Source organism: Notechis scutatus, chromosome 13 (assembly GCF_049901735.1).
Source record: "Notechis scutatus isolate UNSWTSFEM ecotype Mainland chromosome 13, rNotScu1.2, whole genome shotgun sequence".
Taxonomy (NCBI): Eukaryota; Metazoa; Chordata; class Lepidosauria; order Squamata; family Elapidae; genus Notechis; species Notechis scutatus.
In genome coordinates, this window is record NC_142021.1 from 4,431,439 (window position 1) to 4,445,401 (window position 13,963).

The 13,963-nt window shown below is 45.2% G+C and overlaps 2 protein-coding genes across 2 annotated transcripts in view; one reads left to right on the forward strand and one right to left on the reverse strand.

Annotated features, from left to right (window-relative positions):
• On the forward strand, positions 1-10,512 carry CFAP73 (cilia and flagella associated protein 73). Its single transcript, XM_087942785.1, has 8 exons — positions 1-136; positions 1,719-1,824; positions 3,184-3,288; positions 4,980-5,180; positions 5,319-5,540; positions 6,608-6,766; positions 7,461-7,595; positions 9,815-10,512. Exons 1-8 carry the CDS (start codon positions 78-80, stop codon positions 9,899-9,901), a joined length of 1,074 nt encoding a protein of 357 aa, XP_087798911.1. The 5' UTR covers positions 1-77; the 3' UTR covers positions 9,902-10,512.
• DDX54 (DEAD-box helicase 54) overlaps positions 9,787-13,963 on the reverse strand; it is a 21,958-nt gene continuing 17,781 nt past the window's right edge. Inside the window, exons 18-20 of the mRNA XM_087942783.1 lie at positions 11,855-11,959; positions 11,450-11,547; positions 9,787-10,090 (exon numbers count right to left, since the gene is read on the reverse strand). Coding sequence (XP_087798909.1) covers positions 9,870-10,090; positions 11,450-11,547; positions 11,855-11,959 — 424 coding nt within the window. The 3' untranslated portion in view covers positions 9,787-9,869. The remainder of the gene's footprint in view (positions 10,091-11,449; positions 11,548-11,854; positions 11,960-13,963) is intronic.

Genomic DNA, 13,963 nt, shown 5'->3' on the forward strand with positions numbered 1-13,963 from the left:
CTGCAAGCTGTCGCGTCCTTGGCCCCATTTGGGGTTGCACCGGGGCAGCTGGTGGGGAAGAGGGAGAAAGGGAAGCGATGGCTTCGGATTTGGAGGAGAGGGTCCGTGCCGCCATCCAGGAGAAGCTGACGATGATGTAAGGCTGGGGAAGGGGTGGCAGTGGGGAGGGGGAGAGAGGGAGTCTGCAAAGTTTTACCACTTGCAAAAGAAATAATAATAATAATAATAATAATAATAATAATAATAATAATAATAATAATAATAATAATAATAATAATAAATAAATAATAAAGAAGCAGACGAAACCATTGATCACATACTGAGCTGTTTGCAAGACAATAGCAAAGACTGACTACAAACAACGTCACAACACAGTTGCTCAGATGGTCCACTGGAACTTGTGTCACAACTACCATCTGCCTCTAGCAAGGAACTGGTGGGATCATAAGCCTGAAAAAGTGGTCGAAAATGAGCAGGCAAAACTACTGTGGGACTTCCGAATACAGACTGACAAAGTTTTGGAACACAACACCCCGGATATCACGATTGTGGAGGAGAAGAAAGTGTGGATCATTGACATTGCCATACTTGGTGATGGCAGAATCGACGAGAAACAACTTGAAAAAGTCACCCGATATCAGGACTTGAGAATCGAACTGCAGAGACTCTGGCATAAACCAGTGCAGGTGGTTCCAGTGGTACTGGGCACACTGGGTGCTGCTGTGCCTAAAGACCTAGGCAAGCAGTTGAAAATAATTGGCGCTGACAAGATCACCACTGGTCAGCTGCAGAGGGCCACCTTACTGGGATCTGCTTGCATAATCCATCGATACATCATGCAGTCCTAAACACTTGGGAAGGGTTCGACTAGTGATTTGTGATAAGAAACGCAGCATAGTTATCTCATTTGCTGTGTATACTGTCATTTTTGTGTATAATACTAATACTAACAACAACAACAACAACACAACAACACAACACAACAACAAACACAATAAACACAACCAACAACTGATAACCAAAAACAAACAACAAACACAAAACAAACATCCAGATTTACCTATCCCAGGTCCTTGGGAAGGACTCAATAGGGAGACAAAAATGCCAAACCCAGTCTGAACATCTGGCCGACTGTGCGATTATTATTATTATTATTATTATTATTATTATTATTATTGTTAGTGTTAGTGTTAGTGTTAGTGTTAGTATTAGTGTTGTTGTTTTGTTGTTAATAACTACTACTAGTAGTAGTAGTATTAGCAGTAGTAGTGGAACGGCTTCCCTCCAGAAATTGTGGGTTCTCCATTCCCTCCCCACTCCACTAACCTGCTTTCCAGTTCCGTTCTCCTGTGCAGGACAACAAAAGGAGACCCAGCCAATCAGCTGTGGGCGTGGCTTGATGGGTGTGGTGTTCTGTCGGTGTGGCTTAGTGTCTTGGTGGGCATGGCAGGGGAAGATACTGCAAAATCTCCATTCCCTCCCAATCCCACTAACCTGCTTCCCAGCTCCGTTCTCCCGGGCAGGGCAACCAAAGAAGACCCAGCCGATCAGCTGGGACTCGGGAGGCAGAGAATAGATGGGGACGGTGGGGCCAGTCAGAGGTGGGATTTGCCAGTTCTCCAAACAACTCAAAATTTCCACCACCGGTTCTGGAGAACCAGTCCGAACCGGCTGAATACCTATCTCTGGTCTTGAGTCTTTGGATCGCTCCTTTCCAGGAAAATCCCAGAGAAGGAAAACGACTTTTTACCGTCGTCTTGCTGCCTCTTAGAGAAGCAAAGAGAACTGGCAGAAGTGGAGAAGACATTCTCAGCCACCAAAGAGGTACACAAAACAAACGTCGGCTTAACCTGAAGGGCACCAACAGGGGTGGACTTTGTTCCCCAGAATTCCCCAAGCAGCAGGGCTCTTCATCATAATTTCAGGGGTTAAAAGTGCCACAACTGGACAGCTTTGGGATAGGGAAGCCAATTTAAACTTAGGGACGTGGTGGCTCAGTGGCTAAGATGCTGAGCTTGTCAATCAGAAAGGTCGGCAGTTCAGCGGTTCGAATCCCTAGCACCATGTCGCGGAGTGAGCTCCCATTACTTTGTCCCAGCTTCTGCCAACCTAGCAGTTTGAAAGTATGTAAAAAAAAATGCAAGTAGAAAAATAGGGACCCCTTTGGTGGGAAGGCAACAGTGTTCTGTGCACCTTTGGCAAAAGGTAACTGGACTTTCTTAGAACATAGTTGGACTTTCTTAGAACATAGTTGGAAGAGACATTGGAGGTCTCTTAGAACATAGTTGGACTTTCTTAGAACATAGTTGGAAGAGACATTGAAGGTCTCTTAGAACATAGTTGGACTTTCTTAGAACATAGTTGGAAGAGACATTGAAGGTCTCTTAGAACATAGTTGGACTTTCTTAGAACATAGTTGGAAGAGACATTGAAGGTCTCTGACTTAGAACATAGTTGGACTTTCTTAGAACATAGTTGGACTTTCTTAGAACATAGTTGGAAGAGACATTGAAGGTCTCTTAGAACATAGTTGGACTTTCTTAGAACATAGTTGGACTTTCTTAGAACATAGTTGGAAGAGACATTGAAGGTCTCTTAGAACATAGTTGGACTTTCTTAGAACATAGTTGGAAAAGTCCTTGGAGGTCTTCTAGTGCAGGGCTCTCCATCCTTAGCAACTTTAAGACTTGTGGACTTCAACTGCCAGAGTTCCTTGAAGTCCACAAGTTGCTAAGGTTGGAGGCCCCTGTTCTAGTCCAACCCCCTGCTTGACCAAGAGGCCCTCTACCATTTCAGATAAATGATTGTCCAGTCTTTTTTCTAAAGCCTCCAACGATGGAGCACCCACAACTTCTGCAAACAAGTTGTTCCATTGTTTAATTCCTCTCACCATTAGGAAATTTCTTGTTAGTTCTTGATTAGTTTCCATCCATTGTTTCTCCTCTTGCCTCTTGGTGCTTTGAAAAATAGTTTGACCACCCTCATCTTTGTAGGAGCCCTTGGCGTTAGTCTTGTTTTTTTTTCCCCTAAATCCAGTTGCCTTTTGGAACGATCATGACATGGATGATTCAGAATCTCCATTGACTTCAAGAAGATCAAGCTTCTTATTTTTCTTTGTTCAAAAGCCTTTGGCTGTATCTTTTCTTCAGCTGCTCTTCTCTAACTCTCCCTGTCCCTTTCCAGGACTTTCAGAAAAAGATGGATCATCTGCAGCAGCGACGGCAAGAGCTGGAACGCAAAGAAGGTCAACTCAAACAGGCCATTCTGAAGTTTGACAAGTTCTTGAAGGTTTGTTCTTGAAGCTCAGCACTAGAACATCCATAGAATCTTAGGGCTGAAAGGGACACTGGAGGTCTTCTAATCCAAGCCAGGTAGGAGTGTAACCAATCTTCGGTCAAGAGTAATACAGAATTAGATTTGGAATTTATTTATTTGTTTATTCCATTTTTGGAACCGCCCATGTCCCTCACAGAGGGACAATAAAATATGAAAACAGAACATAGAATAATTGGGTTGGAGTGGGCCTTGAAGGTCTTCTAGTCCAGCCCTCTACTCAAGCAGGAGATGCTATACCATCCTGGACAAATGGCTGTCCAGTGTCTTCTTGAGAAGCTCCAATGATGGAGCATCCACAACTTCTGGAGGTAAGTTGTTCCACGGGTTGATCGATAGAAAATATTCTAGGTTGGATCTCTCTTTAATGTTCTACTGGTTACTTCCTGTTCTGGCATCAGGTTCTTGGGAGAATAGATCGACCCTCTCATCACTGTGATAGTCCCTCAAATATTGGAAGACTGCTATCATATCACCCCTAGTTCTTCTCCTCGTTGGACTAGATTAGCGCTCTTCAAACTTGGCAACTTTAAGACTGGTGGACTTCCTTTCACTTCCCCATGCTGACTGGGGAATCCTGGGAGTTGAAGTCCACCAGTCTTAAACTTGCCAAGTTTGGAGACCACTGGACGAGACATACCTAGTGGAGATCCATCTCATCCTGGGCACCTTTTCTTTTCTTTTTTTGAACTATTACCATCTGGCAGACCGTATAAGACAATAAAAACAAGGACAAATGGGCTGAAAAACAGCTTCTATCCCAGGGCAATAAGTCCATTGAATTCTACCGTATAGTGCAATGTTAATGCAGTGTCAATTGTATAGAGAAGGTGAAGGATGGGTGTTTGTGTTTTATTTTTTATAGTTTTCTTACGTATAATGTACACTGAAGATGGCATTTCATTTCATTGTATGAGGTGCAATGACAGTAAAGTGCCCGTAATGAGCCTAAAACAGTTTGGCAGACTTCCTTGGGACTATTTACAAAGTCCTTCAGGATAAGCCTGATAAGCACCCACCTTTATCTTCCTTGAAGTGCTGCCAACGACTAAATTTCCAATTAGTTATACAAGGCCAAACAGAACACAAATTCAACACCAACTTTCAGGTTTCAAACCGACCAGTATGAACAAAGTTGCTTCCTGCAAAGGTTCCTGTCCCTTTGCTCCTTCTTTATGTCTTATGGGAGGGCCAATCGCCTCCAAGCCTTACTCCCAAGTCACCCCTTTTGTCTCAGCTGCTCTTGCCTTCTGGCAGCTCTGCGCATGCGCGCACTGGGAACAGGCTCCCTTTGTTCCTCTGCCTCGCTGCTGTCAGATTCTGGAGGCTCCAGAGTCAGCATCCCACTCCCAGATGGTCCTGGCCCCATCTCTGTGTCGGACGCAGGACCCTCATCCAAGTCCTCCCCAGACTCCCAGACTGGCCCATGTTCCTACCCACTGTCTGACTCTGCTGCCCTCTCCGCAGGCTGCCGATGGACCACAACGCAAAGTAGTTGCCTCAATCATCCATCATATGGTTTAGCCTCCAGACATAAAAACAGGGTATATTAAAAAAAATTTTTAATATGATTTGAAGGGGCTGGCATCCACCCCAAAGGAGGAAAGGCTTTCAGGTGTGATCCAGGACCATTTTCTCCCCTGCAGGAGAACGATGCCAAACGGAGCAGAGCGATGCGGAAAGCTGAGCAGGAAAAGCAGCAGATGGCTCATAAGAAAGTGGAAGCGGAACGCCTCCAAGAGGAAATTGCCCGGTTAACGACGGCGAAGACCAGACTCCAAGGACGCCTGGCAGCTCATAAGCCTTTCTGTGAATATCTGCAGGAAGTCCTGGGGAAAACGGAGCAGGTGAGGAGGGCAGGGGAGGGGAAGGGGGGCAGAACTGGAGGGAAGGTTGGAGAGGGAGACTCCTTCTCTCTCTCTCTCTCTCTCTCTCTCTCTCTCTCTCTTCTCTCTCTCTCTCTCTCTCTCTCTCTCGTCCTGCAGTTTCAGGACATCTCAGAGCTGATTGGTCGGTTCGAGACTCTGAGGGCCACCCAGGTCAGCTTGGTCCGGAGAGAACAAGTTGCCCGTGAAGCTGTGGAGGAGGAACGCAGCCGCCTGCAACAGTACCTGGATGAAAGCAGTAACAGGATTTTGCAGCAAAATAATATGGTGGCAGAGCTCCAAGATCAGCTGGAGCAAACCCAGGGCAAGGTCCTTGAATTGGTAAGGCCAGGACATCATTGTTGTTGTTAGTTGCGAAGTCGTGTCCGACCCATTGCGACCTGGTGGGCTAGAAAGAGTGCAGAGAAGGGCAACGAAGATGATTAAGGGACTGGAGAAGAAGGAAGAATGGTTGCAGGAATTGAGTATGTCTAGTTTAATGAGGAGAAGGACGAGGAGGGGGCATGATAGCAGTCTTCCAATATTTGAGGAGCTCCCACAAAGAAGAGGGAGTCAAGCTATTCTCCAAAGTACCTGAAGAGAGGACAAGAATAGAATCCCTTATGCCATGAGGCTTGAAATTTTGAACCTAGACAACTTAGATCTACGCCACCTACAGTCTGACCTAAGCTTAATACGTAAAATTGTCTGCTACAACGTCTTACCTGTCAATGATTACTTCAGCTTCAACCCCAATAACACATGGGCAAACAATAGATACAAACTCATAGTAAACCGCTCCAAGCTCAATTGCAGAAAATACGACTTCGGCAACAGAGTGGTCAACGCCTGGAACTGACTCCCTGACTGTTGTTACATCCTCAAGCCCCCAAAACTTTAACCTTAAACTGTCTACCGTGGACCTCACTCCATTCCTAAGAGGTCTGTAAGGGGGCGTGCATAAGTGCACAATCGTACCTACCGTCCCTGTCCTACTGTCACCATGGAACAGGGTGGAGGCTGTTCCCAGTGCGCATGTGCGCAGAGCTGCTAGAAGGTGAGAGCAGCTGAGAAAAAAGGGGTGAATCGGGAGTAAGGCTTTTATACCTCCCCTAAGGTATAACAGTCAGGCAAATGTAAAGAAACCTTTGCAGGAAGCAAAGTCATTCATTCTGTTTGGATTAATCCTTGAAGCTCTGTGTCGACTTTGTACTTCGGTTGGCATTTTACAGTTCATTTGGCACTTTAGTTGTTGGCAGCCATTCAAAGGAGAGAAAGGTGGGTGCTTATCTCGAGGGACTGTTTGGGACTCATTACCGGCTGGGAATGAACATAATTCCCAGCAGTGAAATAAAACAAGAGTTGTTTGGACTAAGATTTTTTTTCTTCTCTTGCTTCACCCTTTCTAGGAGTCCAACTGGATTTGCATCCAGAACACGGCTGCAAGCAAGACCCTGGAACTGGGGCAGATCAAGCTTGCAGCTCTGAACCTTTTCCAGATGGTGATCAAGCATAGGAAGCTACCCATGAATGTGCCCCAAGAGGACACCGACGCCCAACTAGATGCGGTCAGCTCTCGTAGTGTTTCCATAAACAATGTTAGCTTCAGCAAACTCACCCCGTGGGAGTCTTTAAATTATTAATACGCTGACAATGGATCTCGCCAAGGGAAGTAATGTAAGATGTTTGTCTGTTAGCCATGGCTCCAAGCTGTGAAATTTTTATTGACCTTTGGCTGATCTCAGTGCCTTTAATATACCCGGGTGCAAGTAGTCCTTGGCTTACAACCATCCATTTAGTGTCCGTTTGAAGTTACAACATCTCTTGAAGAAGTGTCTTGTGACCGTTTATCACACACAGCAACCGTTGACGCCATCCCCATGGTCTCAGGATCAAAATTCAGACGCTTGGAAACTAGTTCATATTTGTGACCTTCCAGCAAGTAAAGTCCGTGGGGAATAGAATAGAATAACAGAGTTGGAGGTCATCTAGTCCAACCCCCTGTTCAAGCCAGATTCACTTAAGACCGGGTTATTAAATCCCCAACTGCAGTGGTTTTCCTACATAGATCTCCTGGAAAAAAAAACTCAATAGGAAGGGCATCCGGCCAGTAAACACTCAACTCCTTTCAGTTGCCTAGACTCCATTCCGCAAGGGATTACGAGGTTGTTAAAAGAGGATGACGACGGAAGGTAATGCATGCACCACTTCCTCCTCCCAATTTTAGCAACAGCCACCCCCTCTGTTTCTCCATCCCTCCAGGTGCAGCTTTGCGTGGAAGACTTAACAGCAATACTCGCCGATTTCCGCAAAGCAGAGCCTCCACAACCTTCACAGCCAGAAAAAAGGGTGCCATCTCAGGCCAGTACATCTGCCAGCCGGTCACTACTATCTAAGGTGCGTATTGCCCCAACTACATCCTCTGTAACTTGCACTACGGATCTCCTGATTTTAGGAAAAATTAAACTTTCTAACGGTAAGTACGAGCGGCCTTGGGAGACTGGAGGAAGAGCTACAGACTAGGCAACGGTCAGATAAGAGGCAGCTGAGCCCATAGAAGGAATGTCAACATTGCAAACACCTCAGAGAGGCCTTCCCTAGTTTCTTAACCTGTAAAGGTGATGGAGGGAGAAATGTACCTTCATATTTGCAAAATTGTTAATGTAACTTTACAAGAAGAGTTTTTTATGCATCTTATGGTTCTTGATCAATGTATCTTTTTTTAAAATGTACACCCAGAGCATTTGCACCAAAGACAAATTCCTTGGGTGTCCAATCACACTTGGCCAATCAAGAATTCTACAATTCTACTATGGAATTGGGAGAATCCAGCATGGTTTCAGCACCTTGGATAGTACCCCACCAGTTCCCTCCCCAATCTCCATCTTAAGCCTAGGCAAGCCTCCAATTCTTCTTAATTAACTTCAAAAAAATAATATTCTGCAATACTGGTGCCCTTCAGATCAACTCATGAAACTCTTAGCAGGAATCACATAGATTGGAGGGCTTATAGTCGTTGAAATTACTACATCAGGAGAACTTTCAGGTTAGGAATTCATCTTACAAGATCAATGTTGGTGGTGGAATCGTACGAATTCAGTTTGACAATGACAGAATGACACAAACTGCCTCCTAACACCAATACTGTCCTGATAGCAGTGTAGAAGTAGGCAAGGATGGGATTTGCATTCCAACGTTCTCATTTTGATGTTATTCTGAAGCAGGACCAATTAAGGCATATAAAATATGGACATTATAGAAATCTAGGTCATAGGTTAGAACCAACTCAGGGTCACATTTACTTCTGTATTTTGTTTGTTGCGAAAATAAGGAACTTATATTTTAAGGAAGTAAAGCTCTGCTTCTCTTGCGACTAAGGATGGGAATGGAAAATTACTGTTGGTGTAAGATAACAGAATAAGCAAGAAAAACATATCCTCTTTTGTGTTCCTGCCGTAACACAGGATATTGCATTTATCTGTCCTAAGATGCGTGTATAATCAGTTGTCCGTAATTTGTGAAAGTGTTAAAGGTAAACGCCCAGACCTATGCTGAGGTCATTCTGGGTATAAAGAAACCACCCCAGATGCAGCTGGGTGTTCAGAATTTGTCATGCTAATGCTCTGAACGTGTTGCGCAATAAACCTGATTTCCTGCACCTTTTCCGTGGTCTTGAGTCCTGTCTTCGACATATGACTTGCTGCTACAATTCCACATTGCCGCAGAATCCCCTTGGTTGCAGTTTTGTGGGAGAAGACCCCGTGATATTTTTAATTACTTAAATTGGTCCCATGTCGAAGGGAGCAATTTTACTTTGGGATAACAGGTGTGGAAAAGTTGGAATTTATCCCTATCTGTGTCATGTTTAAATTCAGGCATCGTGCTGTAGTTTAACAGATGATTTGGTTTTAAAAAAAAAATAAGCTGCTTTCGAATCAAGAAACATGGTGGATTGCTAAAGAGTCAAAACATTAATTTGTCTATGGAGAGATCCTCCGTCATCCAGAGCAGGTGCTTTTTCTGCTGGTTTTTCTTTTGAAGACGTTTCGCTTCTCATCCAAGAAGCTTCGTCAGTTCAATTTAATTAATTTGCAAAGCGACAGGAGGTTAGGAGCCCTGATGTTGCAGCGGTTAGAAGGCGGTATTGCAGGCTAACTCTGCCCACTGCCAGGAATTCGATTCTGACCGGCTCAAGGTTGACTCAGCCTTCCATCCTTCCGAGGTTGGTAAAACAAGGATCCAGGTTGTTGTAGGCAAGAGGCCGACCTGTAAATCGCCCAGAGCCTGTTGTAAATCACTACGAAGCCGTATATAAATCTAAACGCTATTGGTATAAGTTTGGATGTCAACAGGTTTGCTCTGAACACACCTGGTGTTTTTTTTTAATCTTACTTTAGCTTAATGGACACTTGAGTCTCTAGCATGTCACATGATCAAGCAAATCCCCCCACCCCAAGTTGGACTCTGCATTTCTCTAAGCACATAATTCAAGATAACTCTCTACTCCAAAATAATTCAAAAAAACAACAACCCAAAACCAAGAGGATGTGGCATGATAAGAAACCCATTCCAAATGATGCAGCTGGATGCTGAAATAAATCTTTATTTATTTTTAGACCCAAAGTTTACCCAGTAAATCAGTGAGGATCAACCACGGGGCAAGCAGGACCTCTACATCCGTTTCCGCAGCTTGCCTTTCTTGACGTTTCCGCGACCAAAGGCCGTTTGGCGCATCTCTCGCACCCGTTGCCGGCTACGAGATTTCAAGCGCTTCATCCCTCCGCCCTGCAGGAAACGTTGCTTGGAGGCCTTTTTCCTCTGCTTGAAGATCTGTTCCTTGGTTTTCAGCTCGGAGCGGACCTTGCCTCGCTGGGAGGAGGCCGGGTGGGGCCCTTTGGAAGGGAACAAAAAAAAACCACGGTTGGGATGGAGTTCGAATTAATAACGGGCAGCCCCGGCGCAGAATAATGAAACTGTCAACTTGTAAAACATTCCTATGCCTGTTTCCAAGTTGCCATGAGATGGGTGGGGGAGGAGAGACCTGAAGGAGCATACAGCAAATAAAATCAGAAGCACATTCCAAGCTTATCTTACAAAGATTGTAACTTAAGACAACAGGGAAGTTCCTTTTTTGGGGAAAGTGAATGACGACACACCCAGGCCATGAACGCGGTGTTTCATTGGAGAAGCTGAATTAGGATACGCCCAGGGGAATTTGGGAAGGCAGGGTCATAGTGATTACACGTCTCGGAGTTGGCTTCATACAGGCCATGCCGGCACGTTGCTCCTAATAAAACTTTCGAAGTTGTTTGAAGCTTGGCTCGAGGCGTACGATTTAATTAAGGCGACCGCCGGAATCCTGACAGAAACCACATGGCTGTTAGTGGGCTCAACGCCCTTTCACGCGAAGTTACGGGCAGGCTGAAATGAAGGAAGGGCGGTTTGTTCCTTGGCTGTCTCAGCAACCCCCGTCATTACGTGAACACAATGTCGGCAATGGGAAACTGGCTTGCACTTAAATCAGTTGAACGGGGTGGGATTCAGCCGGTTCAGGCGAACTGGATGTTAAATTGGCATCTGGTTTGCCCAACTGGTCGTTGAACCGACCGAATGGCCCCGCCCAACCCCGGAGTCTCCACGTGGCCCATTTTGGATGTGCATGGAGGCTGTGAGAGGGTGAAAAATGGATCTCCCAGAAGTAGGCCTGTTTCTGGCTTCCGGAAGGCCTCTGGAGCCCGGGGGGAGGCTGTTTTTGTCCTCCAAGAAGCCCGAGTGAAGCCTCCGGACTATGGGGAAGACGAAAAACAGCCCTCCCGGATGTTCTGGTAGGCCACGCCTACCCAGCAACTGGGCAGTTGTTGGGATTTTTGAATCCCGCCTCTGGTTGCCGCCCATCTATGATCACACGTCTATGGAGAGCCTCAGTCATCCAGGCCACAGTTGTCCCAAAGGTGCTTTTTCGTTTTCTTTTTTGCTTGAAGACATTTCGCTTCTGATTCAAGAAGCTTCTTCAGTTCCCAAAGACAAACCGGACTGCCTTTTGTTTTTACTTGAAGGGCTTTCGCTTCTCCTCCAAGAAGCTTCTTCAATCCTGAAGAACTGAAGGAACCACTTGGGTGAGACGTGAAAGGCCTTCAAGCCAAATAAAAGTCCAAACTGCCCTTTTGAGAAAGCACCTTCGGATAATGATGGGAACCCCTGGGAACCAAAAGGTGAGAGTTTTGACGCCTCCATTCTCTCTCAAAGCTCACCTCTGCCTTTCTGCCTCTTCCTGTTCTTCTGATTGCCACCAACCTCCGTGTCAGAATCCTGTTCGTCAATCTTATTTCTCTTTTTCCATTTGTCGTAGCTGGAGCCGAATAGGAAATTCAACTTAGGCAAGTCTTCCCGAGTAGCCCTCACCAACTCTCCAACTCACTTGGGACTTTCAAGAAGAGATTGGACTGCCATTTGTCAGAAATGGTGTAGGGTCACCCACTTGGGCGGGAGGGTTGGACTAGATGACCTACAAGGTCCCTTCCAACTCTGATTATCTGTTTAACTCCATTATTTTGTTTCTTATCCCACCCACCTGGATTAAAATGCATGTGGGGGGGAAAAGAAAGACCCAAGATAAAGACTTTTTTTTCCGTCCTGGGATGAACTTGAAAAGATACATGTTGGTTTTGTAGGAGCTGCTGATGTAGGCGCCGCTTTCCGTACGGATCTTCTTCTTATCCTCCTGACCCGTTTGACCGACAAATCGTTTCCGTTTCCGATCCCTGCAGAACAAAACAAAAAAAAACACCAGGTTATCCTTTCCACTTACAACAGTTCATTTAGTGACCTCTCAAAGTTACGGTGGCACTGAAAAAAAATGATTTGTGTTTTTCACACTTATGACCCAATTGCAGTATTCCCACAGTTGCACGATCAACTCTTGCCATTAGGACAGTGGCTGTGTTCTGGGATTATGTGATGCCCAGTTGCAGGAATGGGGCATGCCTAATCTAGAGAAAGGAAGGACGAGGGGGTGACAGGATAGCAGTCTTCCAATATCTCAGGGGCTGCCCCAAAGAAGAGGGAGTCAAGCTATTCTGCAAAGCACCTGAAGGCAGGACAAGAAGCAACGGGTGGAAACTAATCAAGGGGAGAAGCAACCTAGAACTAAGGAGAAATTTTCTGACAGAACAATTCATCAGTGGAACAACTTGCCTCCAAAAGTTGTGAATGCTCCGATACTGGAAGTTTTTAAGAAGAGGTTGGATAAGGGTTTCCTGCCAAAGCAGGGAGTTGGACTAGAAGACCTCCAAGGTCCCTTCCAGCTCCGCTATTCTGTTATAGGTCATCGAAATGACCCTCTGCTAAATATATATGTGAATAATGTCTTTATCACCCTTGCAATATTGGGGTGCAGGAGTGGCCATGGGAACAGGAACTAGCTATGTTTAGCCTAATGAAATGAAGGACTAAGGGGGACATGAGAGCAGTTTTCCAGTATCTGAGGGGCTGCCCCAAAGAAGAGGGAGTCAAGATGTTTTTTTCCAAAGCATCAGAAAGCAGGACAAGAAGCAACGGATGGAAACGAACCAAGGAGAGAACCGATGTCAAAATAAAGGTGAAACTTACTAACAGTGAGGACAATTCACCAGTGGAACAGCTTGCCACCAGAAATTGTGGGTGCTTCAGCACTGGAGTTTTGTTTTTTTAAAAGAAAAGACTGGATAGCCATTTGTCTGAAATGGGATAAGGTTCTCCTGCTTGAGGAGGGGGCTGGACTAGAAGACCTCCAAGGTCCCTTCCAAACTCTGCAAGTCTATTATTTTGAAGTGCCCTTTCTTAGCATTTCTCTCCTCCTTTCAGCGAAGTCAAAAACAGAAGTATAAAAGAACCGACGTAAGACAAAAACAACAAAACCAACCCCAGACTTATTCAATCTTTGCAGCAGGCCAAGCAGGAAAAGAATTAGCTGCAGTTGCATTCTCAGAAAACCTTTTTTCTTTTTTTTTAACGTGCTCCGTCAACCATTAAGTCTTTCAAACAATGACAAGCCAGTCAAACCGATCCCAGCGCTTTGATGGACAAGTTTTTACAACCTCTGTTTTAACAATACTGCAATTGTTTCCCATCGTTTCCTGCCCGGCTCCAGTTCCTCGGTTTCTCCTCGTGGCCTCCGAGGACCAATCGGCTTCCCCTCTCTTTGATTTTTGTGAGATCAAACAGGGGCAAAAACCTGTTGCAGGCAGGAAACACTCCCAAGACACCACATAAATGGTTTTAAACAACAAAAAAAATCCTTCCTTTTTTTTCTTTATATATATGTGTGTGTGTGTGTAGTGTGTATATGTGTATATATATATGTGTGTGTGTGTGTGTGTGTGTGTGTGTATGTGTGTGGTGTATATATGTGCATGTGTGTGTGTGTATATATATATATATACACAGAGAGAGAGAGAGAGAGAGAGAGGAGAGAGAGAGAGAGAGAGAGAGAGAGAGAGAAGAGAGAGAGAGAGAGAGAGAGAGAAGAGAGAGAGAGACAGAGAGAGAGAGAGAGAAGAGAGAGAGAGAGAGAGAGAGAGAGAGAGAGAGAGAGAGAGAGAGAGAGAGAGAGAGAGAGAGAAGAAAGAGACAGAGAGAGAAGAGAGAGAGAGAAGAAAGAGAGAGAGAGAAAGAGAGAGAGAGAAGAGAGAGCACTCGATACCCATGTTTTGCTACGAAACTGTGGTCAGGCTTAGTTTTTTGGGAGCAAAATAAGGGAGGAAAAATTCTGTCTCTGCCTACCAGCA